Source organism: Mustelus asterias, chromosome 6 (genome assembly GCF_964213995.1).
Source record: "Mustelus asterias chromosome 6, sMusAst1.hap1.1, whole genome shotgun sequence".
NCBI lineage: Eukaryota > Metazoa > Chordata > Chondrichthyes > Carcharhiniformes > Triakidae > Mustelus > Mustelus asterias.
This window is the reverse complement of record NC_135806.1, coordinates 9,885,842-9,911,946: the sequence shown is the minus strand read 5'-3', so window position 1 is coordinate 9,911,946 and position 26,105 is coordinate 9,885,842. Positions and strand designations below refer to the sequence as shown.

The window sequence follows — 26,105 nt, the reverse complement described above, 5'->3', positions numbered from 1 at the left end:
TCCGATCTTACCTCAACCAACATAACTAGCATCTCCTTATCTTCCTTTCTCTCTCTCCATCTAGATTCCCCTTAAAGGCAGTTGTACTCTTCAACTCAATCACTCCATGTGGTAGCGAATTGCATGTTCCAACCATTGTCTGGGCAAAGGCGTTTCTCTTGAATTCTTAATTGGATTTCTTTTTGTTTCCACTTCTCCCGTAAGTGGACACATTGGGGGTGATTCTCCCATCGCGCTGCGCAGAGTCCCGCTGCACAGAGGCCTACTGGTTTCAGCTTCCCAGGCGGGAATAGGCTCCAGCCCCCTGAAATCTAATGATATTCACGCTAGTGGCCTCTGCATTGCACAGAATGTGGGAGATTCTAGTGTGAACTCCCACTGAAAAAACCAGCATGAATTACCCCAGTTTTCCTGCAAATTCAACACTTAGAATTTTTGTTAGGGGAATTCCACCCGATTATCTTCTCTATGTCTACCCTGTGAAACCCCTTTAAAATTCTAAAGACCTTGACTAGATCAGCCTCTCAGCCTTCTCTTGTCTAGAGAAAAGAGCCTTAGCCTGTTTAGTCCCTTGAGACAAGTTCTGTTGAAATGTTTGTAATTGTAAGGAACAAAATATCACTGAACAGCAGGTCAGCTTTCAATGAATATGACAGAATGTGCAATTAGTTGGTGCATTTTGCTAATAGTGCACCACAACAGCGTGTGCAACAAGGTCTCTGTACACCTCCAATTCTGGCCTCTTGTACATCTCCGATTTATAAAATTAACAGTCATGAATGTGTGGGCCCAATAGTGTCTCCTTAAACCTTGCCATCCCCTCTCTCTCCATTCCAATACAACACTGTTAAAATATATTTCTGATTTGGGCAAATTCCAGTTTCTCTTTACGTTTATTTATTAGTGTCACAAGTAGGCTTACATTCACACTGCAATGAAGTTACTGTGAAAATCCTCTAGTCACCACACTCCGATGCCTGTTTGGGTGCGCTGAGGGAGAATTTAACGCGGCCAATGCACCTAACCAGCACGTATTTCAGACTGTGGGAGGAAACCCGCACAGACTCGGGGAGAACGTGCAAACTCCGCACAGACAGTGACCCAAGCTGGGAATCGAACCTGGGTCCTTGGCGCTGTGAGGCAGCAGTGCTAACCACTGTGCCACCTGTGGCTCAGTGTTGAATTTTAAATTATTTAAATTAAAAATTTTATATTATGTGGCTCAATGTTAGATTTTGTTTGACAACCTTAGGATCTTAGGATAACCTAAGCATCTTAGGACCGTTTGCGACATTAAAGGCAAAATATAAGAGCAAGAATTGGTCCATTATTGTTATTAAATTGAATGATGCTATAACCAGGCCACCAAGATGGGACATCAAAATTCAGTGCCAGAAACTACTGGGCCCAGTTATTTCAATGGAAATGGCTCAGCATGTGAGGACCATCCAGAATTAAACACACTCTTACCGTGGCGTACAAGGCACAGTAGATGCTCAACGATGCATCCTTCGATGGAAAGGATCTCCGTGCGTTTGCAATGACTTCAGGGTTCCCAGTGCAGATGCGTTCGTTCGTTATAAATCGAGAGTGAGATCGGCAATCAGTTCCTGTGTAATTGGGTTTGCAAACGGTTATAAAGTATGGGGTTAGGCTCCCTGTGACCACTTGGCCTGCGTTTACAAATATATCCGTAGCAAACAGTCCAAAGGCAAACACACCTATTGGGGGAAGAAAAGAACACGAGACTGGTGAATCGACGTTACTGCTTTCTGTGAACTGAGATTCAACGACAACACTGCTTCACTCAGCCACTTAGATATGTGACACCAAATACAAGCCCGTTACCTGAACCTTCCTTGCTGACTGATTTTCTGGATATTCCCATTGTGCAGATCCCTCCATTTCAAAATGAAACTACAAAGAGTTGTGAATGAAGCCCAGTCCATCACACAAACCAGCCTCCCATCCATTGACTCTGTCTACACTTCCCGCTGCCTCGGAAAAGCAGCCAGCATAATTAAGGACCCCACACACCCCGGACATTCTTCCTTCCACCTTCTTCCGTTGGGAAAAAGATACAAAGGTTTGAGGTCACGTACCAACCGACTCAAGAACAGCTTCTTCTCTGCTGCTGTCAGACTTTTGAATGGACCTATCTTACATTAAGTTGATATTTTTCTACACCCTAGCTATGACTGCAATGCTACATTCTGCACCCTCTCCTTTCCTTCTCCCTTATGTACTCTAAGAACAGTATGCTTTGTCTGTATTGTGTGCAAGAGACAATACTTTTCACTGTATCCCAATACATATGACAATAATAAATCAAATCAAATTTGTTAGGAGTTTGGGAGCACACCCACCTGGTGAGTGGACCACATGACACAATACAGTGATCACACTCCATTACAAAGGGTGTGAGTTACCCATGTGTTAGGTCCATTCATTTCTTCGAATAGACGAGGGGACAACACTGATATGAGCTTTAAAGTAGTTTTATTTTATTAAGCAGAACTTTAAAAAATTATTAACATGACAGAAGTGAAAAGAAAGTGAAAAGCGAACTTGGAGACTGGCTCTTACTGCCAGCACCTTTTATGAGCTTGAATGCACTGAACTGGATCTCGGAAACAAACTGAAACAGCACAGACTAAAAAATCCAAACTATATTTTAACCATTATCTCGTTATTGGAAATGTTTTCCGCAGGCTGTCTCCAACTTAGAAAAACAATCCTTGCAGCTGCGGTTATGTTGTTGTTTGCCTGCATTGTGTACCCTTCAGGAATGCAGCCAATCTTTAGCTAATCTTTAGCCCTCTGATTCTACATGTAGTCAAGTTAGCAGAGTTAGTTGGGTTCGATTCGACCTGGGTTCGACTCCCGGCTTGGGTCACTGTCTGTGTGGAGTTTGCACATTCTCCTCGTGTCTGCGTGGGTTTCCTCCGGGTGCTCCGGTTTCCTCCCACAGTCCAAAGATGTGCAGGTTAGGTTGATTGGCCATGCTAAAATTGCCCTTAGTGTCCTGGGATGCGTAGGTTAGAGGGATTAGTGGGTAAAAATGTAGAGATATGGGGGTAGGGCCTGGGTGGGATTGTGGTCGGTGCAGACTCGATGGGCCGAATGGCCTCTTTCTGTGCTGTAGGGTTTCTAAGATTCTATGTTGCACAGGCAGGGATATCTTAAAATGAAGTCTTTGCATAGACTGAAGCAAACAGAGCTAAACATACATAGGACCTCTCACTATGTGCTGAAAAACCAAAGTCATCCAAATGCTATAAAATCTCCTAAAATCTATACAAGAATTCCAAGAAATAGTTCCCCCATCCAGAAAATTGGGTGAACCGCCCACAGCAACATTCCGTGTACAAAACTCCAAAGTCCCCCATCACTAAAATTCCCAAACTCCTTCACTCAAAAGGGTCCAGTCCTCTCCATGCGTCTTCTCTCCCATTCCCCATCTCCCCACTTTGTGCACAACTTAAAATCTTGGAAGTTTCAGACAACGCTCTTAAATCTTCCTGATGCCTGTCAACAAATAGGTGGTTTCTGATTTTTCTTTTTACTTCTTATTCATTCTCAGGATTTGGACCTTTATTGTCCATCCCTGGTCATAGAGTCATCGAGGTTTACAGCATGGAAACAGGCCCTTCGGCCCAACTTGTCCATCCCTCCCTTTTTTTTAAAACCCCTAAACTAATCCCAATTGCCCACATTTGGCCCATATCCCTCTATACCCATCGTACCCATACAACTATCTAAATGCTTTTTAAAAGACAAAATTGTACACACCTCTACTACTATCTCTGGCAGCTTGTTCCAGACACTCACCACCCTCTGTGTGAAAAAATTGCCCCTCTGGACACTTTTGTATCTTTCCCCTCTCACCTTAAACCTATGCCCTCTAGTTTTAGACTCCCCTACCTTTGGAGAAAGATATTGACTATCTAGCTGATCTGTGCCCCTCATTATTTTATAGACCTCTATAAGATCACCCCTCAGCCTCCTACGCTCCAGAGAAAAAAGTCCCAGTCTATCCAGCCTCTCCTTATAACTCAATCCATCAAGTCCCGGTAGCATCCTAGTAAATCTTTTATGCACTCTTTCTAGTTTAATAATATCCTTTCTATAATAGGGTGACCAGAATTGCACACAGTATTCCAAGTGTGGCCTAACCAACGTCTTGTACAACTTCAACAAGACATTCCAACTCCTGTATTCAATGTTCTGACCGATGAAACCAAGCATGCCGAATGCCTTCTTCACCACTCTGTCCACCTGTGACTCCACTCTCAAGGAGCTATGAACATGTACCCCTAGATCTCTTTGTTCTGTAACTCTCCCCAACGCCCTACCATTAACTGAGTAAGTCCTGCCCTGGTTCAATCTACCAAAATGCATCACCTCGCATTTGTCTAAATTAAACTCCATCTGCCATTCGACAGCCCACTGGCCCAATTGATCAAGGTCCCGTCGCAATTGGAGATAACTTTCTTCATTGTCTACTATGCCACCAATCTTAGTGTCATCTGCAAACTTACTAACCATGCTTCCTATATTCTCATCTAAATCATTAATATAAATGACAAATAACAGTGGACCCAGCACTGATCCCTGAGGCACACCGCTGGTCACAGGCCTCCAGTTTGAAAAACAATTCTCTACAACCACCCTCTGGCTTCTGTCAGGAAGCCAATTTTGTATCCATTTAGATACCTCATCCTGGAACCCGTGAGATTTAACCTTATGCAACAACCTACCATGCGGTACCTTGTCAAAGGCCTTGCTAAAGTCCAAGTAGACAACATCAACTGCACTACCCTCATCTACCTTCTTGGTTACCACTTCAAAAAACTCAATCAAATTTGTGAGACATGATTTTCCACTCACAAAGCCAGGCTGACTGTCCCTAATCAGTCCTTGCATCTCTAAATGCCTGTAGATCCTGTCTCTCAAAATACCTTCCAACAATTTACCCACCACAGATGTGAGGCTCACTGGCCTGTAGTTCCCAGGCTTTTCCCTGCAGCCCTTTTTAAACAAGGGCACAACATTTGCCACCCTCCAATCTTCAGGCACCTCACCCGTGACTATCAATGATTCAAATATCTCGGCTAGGGGACCCACAATTTCCTCCCTAGCCTCCCACAATGTCCTGGGATACACTTCATCAGATCCCGGGGGTTCATCTCTCTTGATGCTTTAAGACTTCCAGCATCTCCTTCTCTGTAATATGTACATTCCTCAAGACATCACTATTTATTTCCCCAAGTTCCCTAACATCCATGCTTTTCTCATGGTATTTCCTGAGATGGTGCGCTGCCTTCCTGGGTCACTGTCTTTTGTCACAGTAAGGTACAATGGAGTGACTTGCTAGAGCTTGTTCAAGAGCAGTCAAGGGTCAACTGTGTTGGTGTGTTGCGGGGGGGTGGTGGTGGAGTCACGCAACAAGACCTCACCAAAGGACATGGCTGAGGCAGCAACATTTTGATGACACCATCTTACAGTCACTTTTATTCATGCCAGCTTCTAATTTCCGGATCGTGTTTTTTAAAAACTGACTTGACGTCTTCACATCGGCCCCAGTGGGGTTTGAACCACTTCGCCAATTGTGAGGCAGCCTGTTTTCCAGGTCTGGGGAGTTCACAGAGCAGAGGATCAGCGTTCGTGCCCACTGTGGACACATCACAGGCTGGACATTCCAACTTCATAGCACAGCCCAAACATCAGTCTTACTCCACTCATTCCCGAGTTGAAAATGAGGCAAAGTATTGGCACAGGCCAAAGGCATGGGATAGGGAAGTCCCCCACCCCCACCCCCCCCCCCCCCTCCCCCCCACACCCAAACTGCAGGCTTCCTGTTGGCACACCGTCGAACCTCACCACCTATGGGTGTGTGGGAAATTGGCCAGATTCTGCAGTGATTGTCCAGTGGGTAGGTTAAGTGCTGGAGGCATTGCCACCAGTGATTGGCCATCGGTACTTTCGTGGGATCAGGAGAACATCCTTTCTCCTCCACAGTAGGTTTATTGCAAGAAATGTTCTCTGCCCAGAAGAGAAAATTAAACTAAGACAGAAACTGAAACACCCCAATGACCTCATGATCAAATCTTAAAGCAATCATGCAACCACTTAAATATATAACATCCTGAAATGTTGCTTGGGCAGTTTTCTGAGTGGACTGTTGTCAGTCTCTGCTTAGTGCTTGCTACAATTAGGCATAGCACCTAAATTTGTGCACTTAAGCAGCCTTGTGCCTTTCTCGTGAGTGGGGTGCTCCCTATTTACAGCCCATCTGAACACCACACTAGTACTGGTCAATGAATTCTGGAACGTGGCACACTGCTGCAAATTACTAAATGTTCGTTAATCTCCCTGTGTGAAAGATTAACCTCGGTGTTGTGTGTGTGTAATAAAACTATCCAGACACATAAACAGATATGTGGAAGCTGCTGCCACTATATAGAATGTATTCTCTTTTCATATAAATTATAGAACGATTTGAGTAAACATTGAACGATAGAAAATAGAAGCAGGAGGAGGCCATTCGGCCCTTCGAGTCTGCTCCAACATTCATTAAGATCGTGACTAATCATCAAATTCAATATCCTGATTCCGTCTTCCCCCCATATCCCTTTATCCCCAAGAGCTATTTCTAATTTCTTCTTGAAATCACAATGTTTTGGCCTTAACTACATTCTGTGGTCATGAATTCCACACATTCGCCACCCTCTGGGTGAAGAAATTTCTCCTCACCTCAGTTCTAAAAGGTTTTCCCCTTATCCTCAAGCTATGTGACCCCTAGTTCTGGACTCCCCCACCATTGAGAACATTCTTTCTGCCCTGTCTAACCCGGTTAGAATTTTATAAGTTTCTATGAAATTCCCTCTCACTCATCTAAACTCCAGTGAATATAATCCTAACTGACTTAGTTTCTCCTCATATGATAGATCTGCCATCTCAGGAATCAGCCTGGTAAACCTTCACTGTACTCCCTCTATAGCAAGGACATCCTTCCTCAGATTAGGACACCAAAACTGTACACAATACTCCAGGTGTGGCCTCACCAACGCCCTGTACAATTGCAGCAAAACGTCCCTATAACTATACTTAAATCCTCTCGCTATGAAGGCCAACATACCATTTCCCTTCTTTGCTGCCTGCTGCACCTACACGCTTAAGTTCAGCGACAGATGCACACCAAGATCTCGCTGAGTATCCATCTCTCAATTTACACCCAAACAAATAATAATTAATAATAATAGTAATTAAAAGGTTGGTGTAGTCATAAGCCCCTTTTCGGGGGTGAGGTTGGTCAAGTGACCTGGCCAGCCAATCGAGGTGAAGAGTCAAAGCAATCAGTAACACATCTCTTGCACTCTGTATATAGTTTACTTGTTACAATAAATAGTTTGTTTAAATACTGAACTTGGTGGTCGCCAACCCTTTGAGGAGATCACAGTTGGGTAATTAAGCATAACTAATATGTGTTTTTGTGCATTAGAGTGAAGTAAATGTGGGGAGAGTGCTAAATCCAAGAACGACTGAAGGATTTATTTTTGTTTAATAGCTAATGAGGGAAGGGGACAAGGCCACTAATATTGGGTAGCATCAATCAAGTTGTTCAAACAAAACAGGAATTAGGCTAACTAATGTGTCGCCCTAATTAAAAATAAATGAATCTAGAATATCAATGTGGTATTTGATTTGATTTAAATTTGATTTAATTTGATTTCCTGGAACCTTCCAGCATTTAACAGCTTCCTTTGAATCCTATAGAATGCCTACAATGCAAAGGGAGGCCGTTTGGCCCATCGAGTCTACATCAACTCTCCAAAAGAGCATCTTACCTCGGCCTACCCTCCCCCTATCCCAATAACCCCACACATTTAGCATGGCCAATCCACCTAACCTACATATCAATGGACACTAAGCGGCAAGTTGGCATGGCCAATCCACCTAACCTACACATCCATAGACACGAAAGGGCAGGTTAGTATAACCAATCCACCTAACCTACACATTCTTGGACACTAAAGGGCAGGTTAGCATAGCCAATCTACCTAACCTACAAATCTATGGACACTAAGGGGCAAATTAGCATGGCCAACCCACCTAACTTACACATCTTTGGACTGTGGGTGGAAACTGGAGCACCTGGAGGAAACCCACGCAGGCATGGGGAGAACGTGCAAACTCCACACAGATGGTGACCCAAGGCGGGGTCGCTGACCCTGTGAGGCAGCAGTGCTAACCACTGTGCCACTTGTATTTATTGATAGCACAGTACTTAATCTAACTGGACAACACTACATTAAGTAAACTTTCTCCACAAAATTTTTGATGGAGAAAGAAAGAAAGAATTGTATTGAGATAGAATTCTTCATAACCACTGGACATCATGCAGCATAGCCGACGAGGTCAGTTTGAAATGCGGTCTCTGATACAATGTAGAAAATGCAACAGCCAAGTTGTAGGCAGCCAGCCCTCACAATGTGATAATGGCCAAGATTATAAGGCCCTTCATGCCCAGTGGGATATTACAGTCCCTCTGAAGTAAGCGGCAATTTAAATGTCCTGTAGTATCCACCAGGGGGTGGGGGTGAGGCAGGACGGTAAAATCCTGGCCAATGTGTTTTGGTGATGTTGATTAAGGCACTGGTATTGGCCGAGAAAAGTTTTTAAAGTTTTTATTTATTTATTAATCACAAGTAAAGACTACATTAACACTGCAATGAAGTTACTGTGAAAATCCTCTAGTCATCACACTCGGGCGCCTGTTCGGGTCAATGCACCTAACCAGCACATCTTTCAGACTGTGGGAAACCATTCACACATCCACCTGAGAAAGCAGACAGGGCCTCGGTTTAACCTTTCCGCAGCACTCCTACAATGTTTATTCGTGTCACAAGTAGGCTTACATTAATACTGCAATGAAGTTACTGTGAAAATCCCCTAGTTGCCACACTCCTGTTCGGGTCCATTGAGGCTGAATTCATCATGGCCAATGCTCCTAACCAGCATGTCTTTTGGACTGTGGGAGGAAACCAGAGCACCCAGAGGAAACCCACACAGACACGGGGAGAATGTGCAAACTCCACACAGACAGTCACCCAAGTTGGGAATTGAACCTGGGTCCCTGGCGCTGTGAGGCAGCAGTGCTAACCCGTGTTGCCCGACTGCATTGGAGACTTTTTGGCCTTGATTTGGCACTCAAATCCTGGAGTGGTAATTGAACCTGGAGACTCAAGAGCAGCGAGTGCTACCAACTGAGTCACGGCTGCCATAGAGGGCAAGAAATTAATTCTTCAATCTGCATTAGTACTTATTGGCACATCTTCTTAAGCTGCCTTCAGGATCCAAGAAACTTCTTACAGTTTGTGCAGCTAACCATGCTGCTGTGTGAAGAATTATTTGCTCACACTACTTCCTCCATCAAACCCATGAGATTAAATGCCATACATCTTCAAAGAAGACTGCATTGATAAATGTATTTTTAATGTCTTTAGGGGCAGTCAAACTGTACTTACTTCCTTGGATAACAGGGCTTGCTGAATGGAACAGTGTTTGATTCGATGTGCTTATTGGACTAGGAGTCATGTTTCATCGAAGCATAGAATCTACAGTGCAGAAGGAGGCCATTCAGCCCATCGAGTCTGCACCGACCACAACCCCACCCATGTCCTGTCTTATCCCTGTAACCCCCCATATTTACTCTCCTAATCCCCCTGACATTAAGGGGCAATTTATCATGGCCAATCAACCTAACCCGCACATCTTTGGAGTGTGAGAGGAAACCGGAGCACCCAGAGGAAACCCACACAGACACGGGGAGAATGTGCAAACTCCACACAGACAGGCACTGGAGAGGGTACGGAGGAGATTCACTAGGTTGATTCCGGAGTTGAGAAGGTTAGCTCATCAGGAGTAAAGTGAGTGGGGCTATACTCATTAGAATTCAGAAAAATGAGTAGAGATCTTATAGAAACATATAAGATTATGAAGGGAATAGATAAGAAAGAAGCAGGGAAGTTGTTTCCACTGGCAGATGAAACTAGAACTTGGGGGCATGGCCTCAAAATAAGGGGGAGCAGATTTAGGACTGAGTTGAGGAGGAACTTCTTCACCCAAAGGGTTATGAATCTGTGGAATTCGCTGCCTGGTGAAGCAGTTGAGGCTACCTCATTGAATGTTTTTAAGGCAAGGATAGATAAATTTTTGAACAGTAAAGGAATTAAGGGTTATGGTGAGCGGGCGGGTAAGTGGAGCTGAGTCCACAAAAAGATCAGCCATGATCTTATTGAATGGTGGAGCAGTCTCGAGGGGCCAAATGGCCTACTCCTGCTCCTAGTTCTTATGTTCACCCGAGGCCAGAATTGAACCTGCGCTGTGAGGCAGCAGTGCTAACCACTGTGTCACCGTGTACTCTGGTGTCAGAAGTAGCTGTATTAACTTCTTCTGCTCCAACACTGAAAGGAGCGACTGCCTTCACGAGAACACATCTGGCAAGCTTTAGTTTTGAATGCCAGAACAGAAGATAATCCACAAATGAAAAAGATCATGCTTCATTTGGATAAGAATAACAGCACACATCAGTGATGTGAAGTTGGCGTGGGGTGCTTTGCCCACTTATAAAGAGATGAAGAGATTCACCGAGCACCTTCCATGAAAACTTTGGACAATGAATTGGTCTTTGAAACTAAATGGAGCAGAGAACCGCACAGAGTGAGAAGTATCGGTTGCTGATTCACTGGTTTCACTTGAAATTATACAGGACGGCACAGTGGCACAGTGAGGTGGCACAGTGGTTAGCACTGCTGCCTCACAGTGCCAGAGACCCGGGTTCGATTCCCAGCTTGGGTCACTGTCTGCAGAGTTTGCACATTCTCTCCGTGTCTGCATGGGTTTCCCTCCCACAGTTCAAAGATGTGCAGGTTGGGGGATTGGCCATGCTAAATTGCCCCTTAGTGTCAGGGGGACTAGCTAGGGTGGTCGATGCAGACCTGATGGGCCGAATGGCCTCCTTCTGCACTGTAGGGCTTCTATGATTCCATTGCCAATTCTCTTCCCACTTCGAGTGGCGCACTGAGGAAGACGTCTGTCCCTTTCCCTAACTGGTAATTTCATAGGTTGCTAATCTGTTGTCAGGGGCTTTTCGCTTGAGGGACGCCACTCCACATCATGCGTGGCTGCCCAGGAATCTCTCCCACTCTTACTGCCAGCCATTGGTGTGTTTGAAAGGATCTTGCAGGTCGACACACACAGCCTGTTTGACCTTGTTACGAACACATCTTCCTTGGCCGTCAAGTCCTGGAGTGGGACTTGAACCCCGAGCTTCGGGCTCAGAGGCAAGGATGCTACCCACTGCGCCACAAGACATTCTGACTTACACCCCACCGTCTCGTTAAGTGCAAATTCCCATTGCGTGTGAGCTCACAGGGGCTCCCAGCTAATATTTCAAGTGTGCACGAGCCTCTGGCACAGAGTGCAGGTTAGAGTGAGAATACTACAAACGGACTTCCACTTCTCTTTAAGCTCCCATGAGGGACAACATTGTGCTGACAATGATTTCAAAAGTTGAAATGTTACACCAAACCATATCTCACTATAAGATGCAAAGATCATTAGTGTGAGAAGACTTTTTTCAATAAATGGGATACAACAGGACAAGGCCTGACAACCTCCTCATCACACTTCAACAGAAATGTTTCCGAGGGACGATTTTTCAATTCAATATTGCTACGTCTTGGTTGATCGCGGTCACTGTTTTACTGGTCCTCAGACAGCAGGAGCGGAAACAAGCTCAAAGGAGGTCACCGCATATAATGAGGCCATTCGGCCCCATGGCCTGTGCTGGCTCTTTGATCATGCAAGCTCCAACTTTCCCATTGCCGTGCATTTCGTTTTCCTTTTCATGGGTGGCACAGTGGTTAGCACGGCTGCCTCACAGCGCCAGGGACCCGGGTTCAATTCCCACCTTGGGTGACTGTCCATGCGGAGTTTGCACATTCTCCCCATGTCTGCGTGGGTTTCCTCTGGGTGCTCTGAATTCCTCCCACAGTCCAAAGATGTGCAGGTTAGGTTGGTTAGCGATGCTAAATTGCCCCTTAGTGTCAGGGGGACTGGTGGGGTTACGGGGATAGGGCCTGGGTGGGATTGTTGTCGGTGCAGGCTCAATGGGCCAAACGGCCTTCTTCTGCATTGTAGGATTCTATGATTCTGCACTGTAGGGATTTTATGTATTTATCCAGTTCCCTTTTGAAAATTTCTATTGAATGTGCTTCCATCACCCTTTCAACCAGTGACCTCAGTTTTAACCCCACACAGCTGGTGAGAAGCATATGGTGGGGAAGGGGGAGGGAGGGTAGGGGGAGCGGATGTTGTAGAGATTGCCATGAACATGTTAAAAATCCTCACAGTTCCCTACTCACCCAATTCCCACTGCACAATGTGCCATTGTAGCTGGCCTTCACACCAGCCAGGTGATGAGGGCTTGGTTGACAGTCAAAGGTCGGTGTACAAGGATATCATTCAGATATTATTTTACCTTTCAACCAGACTTCCTGGCGAGAAGGAGCAGTGTTGATGATGGACAGAGAGGTCGGCCTTCTTCAACCTTCTTCAGTTCAACACCCAGGGCCAAAGGAAAATAAAATTTACACCAGTTTATAAATAGGATTTTTTAAAAATTCATTTTATGGGATGTGGGCGTCGCTGGCTAGGCCAGCATTTATTGCCCATCCCTAACTGCCTTTCAAGAGGTGGTGGTGAGCCGCCTTCCTGAACTGCTGCAGTCCCTGAGATGCAGGCACACCTATAGTGCAGTTAGGGTGGGAGTTCAAGATTCAGCGACAGTGAAGGAATGGCGGCGATATATTTCCAAGTCAGGATGGTGGTCGACTTGGAGGGGAATCTCCAGGTTGTGGTATTCCCAAGTACCTGCCGTTCTTGTCCTTCTAGATGGTAGTGGTCATTGGTTTGGTAGGTGCTGTTATGGAACCTTGATGAGTTCCTACAGTGCATCTTGTGGTTGGTACACACTACTGCCACTGTTCGTCAGTAGTGGAGGTAATTGAATGTTTGTGGAAGGGGTGCCAATTAAGCGGGCTGCTTTGTCCTGGATGGAGTTGAACTTCTTGAGTGTTTTTGGAGCTGCACCCATCCAGGCAAGTGGAGAGTATTCCATCACACTCCTGACTTGTGCCTTGTAGATGGTGGACAGGCTCTGGGGTGTCAGAAGGTGAGTTACTCCCTACAAGGTTCCTAGCTTTTGACTTGCTCTTTTAGCCATAGTATTTATGTGGCTAGTCCAGTTCAGTTTCTGGTCAATGGTAACCCCCAGGATGTTGATCGGGGGGGGATTCAGCGATGATAATGCCACTGAATGTCAAGAACTGATGGTTAGATCCTCTCTCGTTGGAGATGGTCATTGCCTGGCACTTGTCTGTCTCTCTCTCCTTCTTTCTCTCTCTCTCTCTCTCTCCAGAGGCATGTTGAAAGCTCCACGACTGGGGAGCCTCAGAGATTTAATCCAACATTTCAAATGACCAATCCGCAGTAGGTGTTAAAAAGCTGAAAAAAATCCAGCATCACGTGAGTAAACTACTTCTTTTTTGTGCCAAGTCTGGGAAGGGGTGTATGTTTATAGGGCATTGCTTGACTTGGAACATCAGAGATAGCTAGCTGTTAAGGGGTACTGTATCATGCTTGAAATTTGCAATTGGTAGAAGTTATGCTAAATATTTTTATTATAGTTTAACTGTGTTCTTAAATAAACTCTGTTTGATAAAAGCTTCCTAGTGGGTCACTTGAATCATACCCGGAGTGAAACGCTTTATGCTCACCCAAGTGCCAAATTCGAAGTGCAAACTTAGGGTGGAAGTTTCCCATGGCGAGAGGGACGGAAAAGTTGGCGATCCATGCAAAGGTCCGTTGACCTCGGGTGGGATTTTCCTGCCTTGAGGGGGGAGCACAGGTGGAAAGTCCCGCCCTTAGGGGCTAGGCTAACTTCGTAAAACACCTTGGAGTTTCTGGCCTGGGTCATAACATAGGGCTGTGTAGGGAACGAGAGAGTGGAGTGAGACTAATCGGGGAGCTCCTTTATAGAAATCATAGAAACCCTACAGTGCAGAAGGAGGCCATTCTGCCCATTGAGTCTGCACTGACAACAATCCCACCCAGACCTTATCCCCGTAACCCCACACATTTACTCTGCCAACTCCTCTAACCTACACATCCTGTGACACTAAGGGGCAATTTAGCACGGCCAACACATCTAGCCCGCACATCTTTGGATTGTGGGAGGAAACCGGAGCACCCGGAGGAAACTCACGCAGACACGGGGGAGAATGTACAAACTCCACACTAAGCTATGACCCAAGCCGGGAATCGAACCCAGGTCCCTGGAGCTGTGAGGCAACCATGCTAACCACTGTGCCACCGTGCCGGCACAGGGGTGAGGGGCTGAATGGCCTCCTTTTACGCTCTCTAAGACAATGATCAAACAGCTTGTGTGGACAGTCGACTTCCTATTAATCCTAACGTGTTCTGGAAATATTAACGTATGGGGCCCTGAGCAAGCACGAGGCAATCTGCTCAGCTTCCGGCGAGGAGCGCACAGTGGCTCCGCTGCCGCGAGGAAAACAGGTGGCTTCACTCCACATGTTTAACCTCCAGGTTTAGTTATGGATGCGTCAGTGTCGGTAAAACCCATAATAAAGCCTGTGGGGGAGGGGCCGCCTTGTTGAACTCTGACCCCTGGTAGACCAGATGGCCATAAAGCTCGTGACCTTCATTCACTGTTCACTGACGGAGAAAATAATGTCTCTGCCAGCGAGGACCAGACTAGTTCAGATGCAAATTAAACCCGAATCAGTTTTTAATTAGTCACCAATGGCAACGATTTCAGCTGAACTGACTCCTGCTTGTCCGTCACTGCAATAATCCCATTTCAATTAAACTGGAAGATGGAGGGTGCACTAAAGGTTGTTTAAATACACACTCCTCTTAAATTAACACCCCCAAAACAGGTCTTTGGTACTTTCTCCCAGTTGAGGGAAAGAAGAAAAACGGGAGTCGTGCCAATACTGTAAACAGAAACCTAGGGAAGCCAAAAGGCCTTCGTTCTGTGCTGCATATTTTATGTAATTTTATGTGACTTAGAATCCCTGCAGTGCAGAAAGAGGCCATTCAGCCCATTGAGTCTGCTCCAACTCTTCGATAGAGCATCTTACCCAGGCTAATCCCGTCCCTGCAACCCCACACATTTACCCCTGAACCTACACATCTTGGGGCATAAAGGGGCAATTTAACATGGCCAATCCACCCAACCCACACATCTTGGGACACTAAGAGGCAATTTAGCATTGCCAATCCACCTAACCTGCACATCTTTCTGTCTGTGTGGAGTTTGTACATTCTCCTCGTGTCTGCGTGGGTTTCCTCCGGGTGGTCCGGTTTCCTCCCACAGTCCAAAAATGTGCGGATTAGGTTGATTGGCCATGCTAAAAATTTTCCCTTAGAGTCCTGAGATGCGTAGGTTAGAGGAATTAGCGGCTAAATATGTAGGGATATGGGGATAGGGCCTGGGTGGGATTGTGGTCGGTGCAGACTCGATGGGCCGAATGGCCTCCTTCTGCACTGTAGGGTTTCTATGATTTCTGTGATCTTTGGACTTTGGGAGGAACCAGAGCAGCCGGAGGAAACCCATGCAGACACAGGGAGAACGTGCAAACTTCACACAGTCACCGAAGGCCGGAATTGAACCCGGGTCCCTGGTGCTGTGAGGCAACAGTGCCAACCACTGTGCCACCGTGCCGCCCTTAACTTATCCTGGGTCATAAATCCATTGGCACATTCAGCCTTCACAGTATGAGACCAGTTGGCAAAAGTACTGAAATAGTGCCGTGGTGATACTTGAACTCAAGTTCTCCACATTATGCACTTGGGTCTCTGGGTTACTGATACAATAACACACCACTAGGCTACCCTTTCTGGAGACCTTGTGGCACACTGTCGCTGAGCCAGAAGTTCCAGGTTCAAGTCCCACCCCAGGACTTGATGGTCAAGGAAGATGCGTTCATAACGGGGTCTAACAGGTTAAACAGCAACCTGTGAATCCTTCCGACGCACGGGCTGTAAGATTGCGAGAAAGTTCTGGCCAGTCATGTGATGTAAACAATGCTTGAGCCTCTACATCACTGTCCACAACTCTGGAATACAACATGCATATGGAAGTGTACCACAGCGATTCTGATTCTCCGAGTATATTGTCTCACATCACCACCTCCCTTCTTCTAGAGTTGCACTGAATCAGTACCACAAAAAACAAACAGGATCCCTGAGACCAACACAAAGGGTGGCACGGTAGCACAGTGGTTAGCACTGCTGCCTCACAGCTCCATGGACCTGGGTTCGATTCCCGGCTTGGGTCACTGTCTGTGTGGGGTTTGCATGTTCTCCCCGTGTCTGCGTGGGTTTCCTCCCACAGTCCAAAGATATGCGGGTTAGGTGCATTGGCCAAGATAAACTGCCCCTTAGTGTCTTGGTATGTGTAGGTTAGAGGGATTAGTGCGGTAAATATGTGGGGTGCAGGGATAAGGCCTAGGTGGGATTGCTGTTGGTGTGGACTTGATGGGCCAAATGGCCTCCTTCTGCACTGTAGGGTTTTTATGATTGTCAGTTTTGCCACCCACATAAGCTTTCTTCCACTCTCAATGTTTCTTCCAATCCTGCCATCCACTTCCTTCTTTTTTTTATTTAAATGCATCAAACTTTCTCTTAAATATAATCTTCCAATTATCTATAATTAAATAATCACAGCCTGGTTTCAAAGTAGCTTTCAAAAAACATGTTCTTCATAATTTGACACACGTTTTCAGTAGAAATGCACATATTTCCGAAGGCTATAGTAAAGGACACTACATTGGAGAAAATTCGACACATTCCACTTAGTATTCAGTTAGGGGCGGCACGGTGGCACAGTGGTTAGCACGACTGCCTCACAACGCCAGGGACCCGGGTTCGATTCCAGCCTCGGGTCACTGTCTGTGCGGAGTCTGCACGTTCTCCCCATGTCTACATGGGTTTCCTCCGGGCGCTCCGGTTTCCTCCCACACTCCAAAGATGTGCGGGTTAGGTTGATTGGCTATGCTGAATTGCCCCTGATGTCCAAAGATATGCAGGTTAGGTGTACTGGCCATGCTCAATTGCCCCTTACTGTCAGGGGGATTAGCAGAGTAAATATTTACAGGGATAGAGCCTGGGTGGGATTGTGGTCAGTGCAGACTCGATGGGCCGAATAGCCTCCTTCCGCACTGTAGAGAGCCTATGACTCTATGTTAGTGGCACTTTGTCTCCTTGCTGTGCTTAGATAGTTGGCACCTTCATGTCACCATTTTAACCCATCATTCCGCCCTGGCACGATTTTAGCCTCGCTGAATCCCCCACTATCAACATCCTGGGGGGTTATCATTGACCAGAAAATGAACTGGGGCAGCCATATAGAGATAGTGGCTACCAAAGCAAGTCAGAGGCTGGAAATCCTGCGGCGAGTAACTCGCCTCCTGACTCCCCAAAGCCTGTCCACATGACACAAGTGTGATGGAATACTCTCCACTTTCCTGGATGAATGCAGCTCCAAAAACTCTCAATTTAGCTCGACACCATCCAGGACAGAGCAGCCTGGATATGGAATGGAAATGGTTTGGAAAGCTGTCAAAGATCCTGGCAATTGATGTTTTATTTTTCACAACCTGGACATGTTTTAGGGAGACATCCAGTTGGATGCACTTCTCTCTATAAATGGGTGTCTGAATAAATGCAATGGGGCCTAACATTTGCTTTGGGTGGCTAACCGGATGGCCTAAAAAATGGCCCGAGCCATTTTTCGAACCACCTAAGGTCGGGTCAAGCATTTTTCAGGTGCTATTTGAGGTACAGGAAGTTAGTCTTCAAAATGGACCCTTGATGTGCTTGTTCTACTCCTCGCAATTGGATGAATCAGGTCCTATTTCACCAACCCTGGTGTAAAAGTAAGGGTGATTGACAAAAGTAGGATGCGGGCCATAACATGAATCATCCCCATCTGTAACCTCCTCCACCCCTACAACACTTTGCGTCTCTAATTCCAGCCTCTTGCACGTATCCAACTTTCACTGCTCCATCATTGGCAGCCATGTCTTTAGCTGCCTTGATCCTAAAGTCTAGAATTTCCACCCCAAATCTCTCTACCTCTGTTTAGGTTTTAAAGTTTATTTTATTTGTGTCACAAGTTGGATTTACATTAACATTGCAATGAAGTAACTGTGAAAATCCCCTAGTCGCCACACTCCGGCGCCTGTTCCGATACACTGAGGGAGAATTTAACATGGTTAATGCACCTAACCAGCACGTCTTTCGGACTGTGGGAGGAAACCTGAGCATCCGGAGAAAACCCACACAGACACGGGGAGAACATGCAGACTGCACAGACAGTGACCCGAGCTGGGAATCGAACCTGGGTCCCTGGCTGTGAGGCAGTGGTGCTAACCACTGTGCCACCCTTTGCCTCTCCTTCTTTGACCACACTTTTGGTTAATCTCTTATATGGTTGGGTGTCAAGTTCTGCTTGATTCAGTGTCTTCACTACAGTAAAGGTGCTGTATTAAGACAATTTGTTGTTTTAACTGAGAACCACAGCAGATAGAGATGTTGAGACGTGACTGTTCCACCAAGACCTGTGCGGCAGTAGAAAGTGCATCCTTGCCTTAGGGAATAGCAAAGGTTGCAAAGCTGCCAATGTGATGCATTATATTTGGGAACCTCGTCACTACTTACTGCTCCATGGCAAAGCAGTTTGCAAAAATAGCCTTTAATAAGAGTTGAAAATGTACTGTGGAAAGGAAAGTACTAAACCAGTTGCTGATGTAAAATTAGACTTTTTTTTGGGGCTGAATTTTCCAGTCCCCCCGTAGCGTGTTTTCCAGCGACAGAGGCAGCTCGCCACTGGCTATTGTCAGGATCTTCCATTCCCGCCAATGTCTACGGCGTTTTGCGTGACTCGCCTGGTGGTCATCTTCAGCGGTACTGGAAAATCCTGCCAGTGGGAAGGGCTGGAAAATCCCACCCTTTGTGGCTCAGAGTGTGTGCCATAACAAGGCGCGCACGCTGCATTGAACAGAGGGGCTTTGGCAAGCTGGAATCCCTCGGTGGCTTTGGTCTTTCAATCAAAGGGGGAGGCGGTGGCCTGATGGTATTATTGCTAGACTATTCATCAAGGAACTCAGCTAACGTTCTGGGGACCCAGGTTCGAATCCCGCCACGGCAGATGGCGGAATTTGAATTCAATAAAAAAAAAGTCTGGAATTAGGAATGACCGTGAAACAATTGCCGCGAATGAATAAAAGAAATATACTCTTACTCCTAACTGTGGACCCATGACCAACGCTTCCCATCATTCAACTGATTCTCATAGAAAGGACTAAATGCACCAAGGAAGCTTCAGAAACTGCAACGTGTGACCAGCAAGTAAGAGTAGGTTTTCAGTCGAGTTTTATGAAGTTGTTTCCACGTCTTGAGATGCCTAGTTGCTGTTCCACTTGGTTTTATTTCACCGGGTCAGACTGCACTTTTGTACCCTTCAACACCAAATACAAGTACCAGAGATAAAACCATAAGAATTAGGCCACTCGGCCCATCGAGTCTGCTCTGCCATTCAATCATGGCTGATTTTTTTCTCATCCCCATTCTCCTGCCTTTTCCCCACAACCTCTGATCCCCTTATTAATCAAGAACCTATCTATCTCTGTCTTAAAGACACTCAATGACCCGGCCTCCACAGCCTTCTGCGGCAAAGAGTTCTACAGATTCATCACTCTCTGGCTGAAGAAATTCCTCCTCATCTCTGTTTTAAAGTATCGTCCCTTTAGCCTGAGGTTGTGCCCTCTGGTTCTAGTTTTTCCTACTAGTGGAAACATCCTCTCCACATCCACTCTATCCAGGCCTCACAGTATCCTGTAAGTTTCAATCAGATCCCCTCTTCTAAACTCCAACGAGTACAGACCCAGAGTCCTCAACTATCCCTCATACGACAAGCTCTTCATCCCAGGGATCATTCTTGTGAATCTCCTCTGGACCCTTTCCAAGGCCAGCACATCCTTCCTTAGATAAGCCAACGATATTGATTCAGTGTCCGAATCCCTCCAGCAAACCTGCCCCGCCACCATTACAAGGGAAGATGGAAGAGACTAGGCTCGTCTTCCCTCGCATACAGAGGATTCAGGCACAATCTGATTCAAGATATTTAAAAAGAAGTCGATAGGGAGGTGGAACTTGCAGCCCCTCCCGCTGGCGGAGTTGTTTTTTGAAAGGCCTCCACCCCCACTGGGACTGGGCTGTAACGTTCTGCCCAAAGGAACAATTTGGTCTGGTGGGGGAGGCCAAGAGAAGGGGTTAGAGGGTAACGCTAAAACGAAAGCCCCGCCATTCAGGGTGATGTCAGGAAGCACATCTTTACACAGAGGATAGTAGAAATCTGGAACTCCCGTCCCCCCAACACCCCCAAACCGACGGAGAGTGTGGGGCTAATTGAAAGTTTCAAAGCTGAGATTAATAGTTGGGGAAGAGATATTCAGGGTTTAGGAACCAAAGTGGAGAAGATGGAATCAAGACACAGCTCAGCCAAGATCTCAATGAATGGCAGAATAGGCTCGATGGGCTGAATGGCCTCCTCGTCTTCCTCAAATCCATCCAATATTGATTTTTATTTTGCAACCAGGATGAAAATTGAGATGTCCAACAGGCAGATGTATCAGTCTGACCCAATATACATTCTTTCAAAGATGTCAGAATTACCCTCTTTGTTACTACCCCACTCTGTCAAATTGCAGACTTTGATATCACAGACTTTGATCAGCTGTACCTAGAATCATAGAATCCTTATCGTGCCATTTGGCCCACCGAGTCTGCACTGACTCTCTAAAAGGGCATCTTACCCAGGCACACCATCCCACCCCCTAACCTACACATCTTTGGACACTGAGGGGCAATTTAGCCTGGCCAATCCACTTAACCAGCACGTCTTTCGGACTGTGGGAGAAAACCAGAACACCCGGAGGAAATCCGGAGAATGTGAAGACTCCGCACAGTCACCCGAGGCTGGAATTGAACCCAGGTCCCTGGTGCTAAGAGGCAGCAATGCTAACCACTGTGCCACCGTGCTGCCCTTAACTTATCCTGCGTCATAAATCCATACGCACATCCAGCCTTCACGGTATGAGACCAGTTCGCTAAAGTACTGAAACGGTGCCGTGGTGATACTTGAACTCAAGTTCTCCAGATTATGCCATCGCTCTCTGGATTAACCACCAAGCCGTAGAAATTTACAATATAGAAGAAGGCCATTCAACCCCTTTATGAACGTTCTAGCCCTTTGAACGCCCTCTCCAGTTGTACTCCCTTGCCTTTTCTCCAGAACTCTGCAATTCATCTGCCTTCAAGTATTTATCCAAGTTGCTTTTGAAGATTAACATTGAGTCAGCTTCCACTTCCCTTGTAGACCATTCAAGAAAAAATTCCTCTCATCTCTCCTCTTGTTCTCCTGCCAATTGTCTTAAAAACTGGGACGTCTGCTTACTGATTCTCCCTCTGTCAAAATACCACATGATTTGAAACTTCTCCAATAAATCTTCCCTTTCACTTCTTTGCTCTAACTAAGAGCACGGTGGTACAGTGATTCGCACTGCTGCCCAACAGTGCCAGGGACCCGGGTTCGATTCCCAGCTTGGGTCACTGTCTGCGTGGAGTTTGCACGTTCTCCCCATGTCTGCGTGGGTTTCCTCCGGGTGCTCCGGTTTCCTCCCACAGTCCAAAGATGTGCGGGTTAGGTGGATTGGCCATGCTAAATTGCCCCTTAGTGTCAGGGGGACTAGTGTCAGGATAAATACATGGGGTTATGAGGATAGGGCCTGAGTGGGATTGTGGTTGGTGCAGACTCGATGGGCCGAATGGTCTTCTTTTACACTGTCGGGATTCTATGATTCTAAGAGGTGGGTTACCACGTCACCCCCTCCATCACTTTATGGGATGGGATTCAAGCGCCTCCCAATATTGAAACAGCTTTGTACGGTGACTCACCTATAAACCTTATTATTCTCCGGAACAGAGGACTCAAATAACAACACTCTCCCGTTACGATGGTCTTCTCCTGATTGAGGAGGTTTTCTCTTGTTGATTTTATAAAATACATCGATATCTCACCAATGAAAATCTGGAATGAAAACAAAAAAAGCACAATAAACCAGAATGACAAAGGTGCAAGCGAAACAGAGCAGGTGAAACGGTGAGCATTTGTGAGGTCAAAAATAATGGAGGCAGATAGGAGCAGGGAAGGTGCCTCAGACAGTTGACCAGTGCTGAACAAAGAACAAAGAAAATTACAGCACAGGAACAGGCCCTTCGGCCCTCCAAGCCTGCACCGACCATGCTGCCCGACTGAACTAAAACCCCCCTGCCCTTCCGGGGACCATATCCCTCTATTCCCATCCTATTCATGTATTTGTCAAGACGCCCCTTAAAAGTCACTACTGTATCTGCTTCCACTACCTCCCCCGGCAACGAGTTCCAGGCACCCACTACTCTCTATAAAAAATCTGCCTCGTACACCTCCTTTAAACCTTACCCCTCGCACCTTAAACCTGTACCCCCTAGTAATTGACTCTTCCACCCTAGGAAAAAGCTGGTTGGCCAATTTTCCCATCATGCCCTGCCTCTCTGTGGCAGGGGAAAATGTCCTCCCTTGCTGAGCCTAGTAGGATGCTGTTAATGGATAGGATGAGCTTGTAGCTACAAATCTAAATAATTACAGTTAACAGATCATTCATGAGAGAATATTGCGTTGAGGCAAGGGCCGAATGGGTGAAATTAGACCCCGTCATGGTGGAGGATGGATATAAGTATGGGCTGGTGGTCCAGAACTTTTACTTGTCACATGTGGATGACCCACCTCACAGCTGGAGATCATTTCTTTTGTTCTTTCGTGGGACATGCAGCATTTATTGCCCATCCCGAATTGTCCTTGGAGGGCAGTTGAGAGTCAACCACATTGCTGTGGTTCTGGAGTCACATGTAGGCCACACCAGGTAAAGATGGCAGATTTCCTTCCCTGAAGGACATTAGTGAACCAGATGGGTTTTTCTGACAATCGACAATGGTTTCATAGTCATCAGTGGACTCCTAATTCCTGATATTTATTATTGAATTCAAATTCCACCATCTGCCATGGCGGGATTCGAACCCGGGTCCCCAGAACATGAGCTGAGTTTTTGGGCTAATCGTCTCGCAATAATACCAGTAGGCCATTGCCTCCCTCTAGTCATAGACTAATGGGTTTACAATTCCAGGGTTGCCAGGGTATGTTATTATGATTACAGGGTTAACGGTAATGTCACTGGACTAGTAATCCAGAATTCTCCAACCTCGCCCACAGCTGGGATTCTCCGGTCCCGCTGCAGTGAATGGAGTTTTGGCCGTGCACCAAATTCCCCATTCTTGCTGGCAGCGGTGGTGAGGCGTGCGACATCGGAGAATTCTGGCCTAAAGCTCTGGGGACATGGGTTCAAAACCCACCACCGCAGCAGGTAGAATTTAAATCTGACTAATTTAAAGCTAGTCTCAGTAATGAAACTCTCTTCGATTGCTGTAAAAACCCATCTGATTCACTAATGCCTTGTAGGGAAGAAAATCTGCCCTCCTAACCCGGTCTGGCGAATTGCAGCAGTGCATCTTGTAGATGATACACACTGCCGCTTCTGTGTGCCATTAGTAAAGGAAGTGAACGATTAAGGTGGTGGGTGTGTTCGTCTTGGAGGGGGTCCAGAGGAGGATCCCAAGAATGATCCCAAGAATGAAGGGTTTGTCATATGAGAAGCGGTTGAGGAGAATGGGTCGATACTCGATGGAGTTTAGAAGGATGAGGAGGGATCTAATTGAAACTTACAGAGAGGCCTAGATTGAGAAGACGTGGAGAGGATGTTTCCACCATTGGGAGAGACTAGAACCCGAGGGCACAACCTCAGAGTGAAGGGAGGCTCCTTTAAAACTGAGATGAGGAGGAATTTCCTCAGCCAGAGAGTGGTGAATCTGTGGAACTGTGGAGGCCGGGTCATTGAGTGTCTTTAAGACAAAGATAGATAGGTTCATGATCAATAAGGGGAACAAGGGTTATGGGGAGAAGGCAGGAGAATGGGGGTGAGAATCATATCAGCCATGACTGAATGGCGGAGCAGGCTCGATGGGCCAAATAGCCTAATTCTGAGCCTACATCTTATGGGGTGTCGAACAAGTGGGGCTGTTTTGTCCTGGATGGTGTTGAACTGCTTGAGTGCTGTTCGAGCTGCGCTCATCCAGATGAATGGAGAGGATTCCATCACACTCCTGACTTGGAGTGGTTGGATGGGGAAACCGGAAGTGTGTTACTGGTCATTGAATTCTGCTTATTTGAGCAGTGCATGGATGTTGTGTGGTATCATTGCACGTAGGTATCACAGTGCAGTGTCAGTCTGGCTGAATGAGCACACATACTCACGTCAATCTGGATGTCCAAGAATCCCTACAGTGCAGGAGCAGGCCATTTGGCCCATCAGATCTGCACCAATTCACTGAAAGATAATTTTACCCATGCCCATCCCCCTGCCCGATCCCCGAATTTACTGAAGATTGACTCTGCTGTGTACAGTGGGTGGCACGGTAGCACAGTGGTTAGCACTGCTGCCTCACAGCTCCAGGAACCTGGGTTCGATTCCCGGCTTGGGTCACTGTCTGTGTGGAGTCTGCACGTTTTTCCCGTGTCTGCATGGGTTTCCTCCGGGTGCTCCGGTTTCCTCCCACAGTCCAAAGATGTGTGGGTTAGGTGGATTAGCCATGCTAAATTGCCTCTTAGTGTCAGGGGGACCAGCGGGGTAAATACGTAGGGTAATGGGGATAGGGCCTGGGTGGGATTGTTGTCAGTGCAGACTCGATGGGCCGAATGGCCTCCTTCTGCACTGTAGGGATCCTATGATTATTAAATTGTGGCTGGAGGAGATTGCAGAGACAGGGAATTCGGGGTAATATTATTTCCTCAGGAGCATCCCATACACAGCGGAGTCAATCTTCAGTCGCCGCTAGCAAGGAATTGAAACGGAAGCAGCCTCTTTGCCCCAGAGGCAGACACACTTTGTCAGTGAATAGTGGATGCTGAGCCTTGTAGATCCAATCATACTGCACAAAATACTCAACAAACTTAAACAACTAACAATTCACAGAGCAGCATGACAAGAAGCATTTACAATTATGAAACGGGGGACAAGGGAGGTAGAAACAAACTGTTCCCAGTGGTTGAGTGAGTTAAAACAAGAGGCCAGAGATACAAGATTAACTGAAAGAGATGATTTGATTTGATTTATTATCATCACATGTATTAGTACACAGTGAAAAGTATTGTTTCTTGCGCACTATACAAAGCATACCATTCATAGAGAAAGAAAGGAGAGAGTGCAGAATGTAGTGTTACAGTCATAGCTAGGGTGTAGAGAAAGATCAACTTAATGCGAGGTAAGTCCATTCAAAAGTCTGACAGCAGCAGGGAAGAAGCTGTTCTTGAGTCGGTTGGTTCGTGACCTCAGACTTTTGTATCTTTTTCCCGAAGAAAAAAGATGGAAGAGAGAATGTCCGGGGTGCGTGGGGGCCTTAATTATGCTGGTTGCTTTGCCAAGGCAGTAGGAAGTGTAGACAGAGTCGATGGATGGGAGGCTGGTTTGCGTGATGGATTGGGCTACACACACGACTTTTTTCAGACCAGTGGGAGAAATAACAGATGGAATTTTAGCGGCACGTCCGCCGAGGTTCGAATGATCCCACCCGAGGCCAACGGAGAATGCTGTTCTCCGAGCCTCGCACCCCCCCCTGGAATCAGGGTGGGCGTGCCGGTAAAATTCCGGCCAACGTCTCCGCATGGAGAGTTGTAAAACTGCGGAATTCGCTCCCTGGGCTACTGGTGGAAGCAGAAACTATGTCAACATTCAAATTAAATTGTATCAGATGGGAGAGTGTAAGGGATTGAGAAGATTTGGAAACAATGGGTGGGATTT

General features: G+C 46.4%; 1 protein-coding gene across 4 annotated transcripts in view; it reads right to left on the bottom strand.

The window, feature by feature from the left end:
• Window positions 1–26,105, bottom strand: part of plppr1 (phospholipid phosphatase related 1) — a 114,555-nt gene that overhangs the window by 24,319 nt on the left and 64,131 nt on the right. For 2 of the 4 annotated variants that reach the window (XM_078215326.1, XM_078215325.1), the window contains exons 4-5: window positions 22,114–22,246; window positions 1,471–1,721 (exon numbers count right to left, since the gene is read on the bottom strand). In XM_078215326.1, coding sequence (XP_078071452.1) covers window positions 1,471–1,721; window positions 22,114–22,246 — 384 coding nt within the window. The remainder of the gene's footprint in view (window positions 1–1,470; window positions 1,722–22,113; window positions 22,247–26,105) is intronic. The other 2 variants (XM_078215328.1, XM_078215327.1) reach the window with 1 other exon arrangement.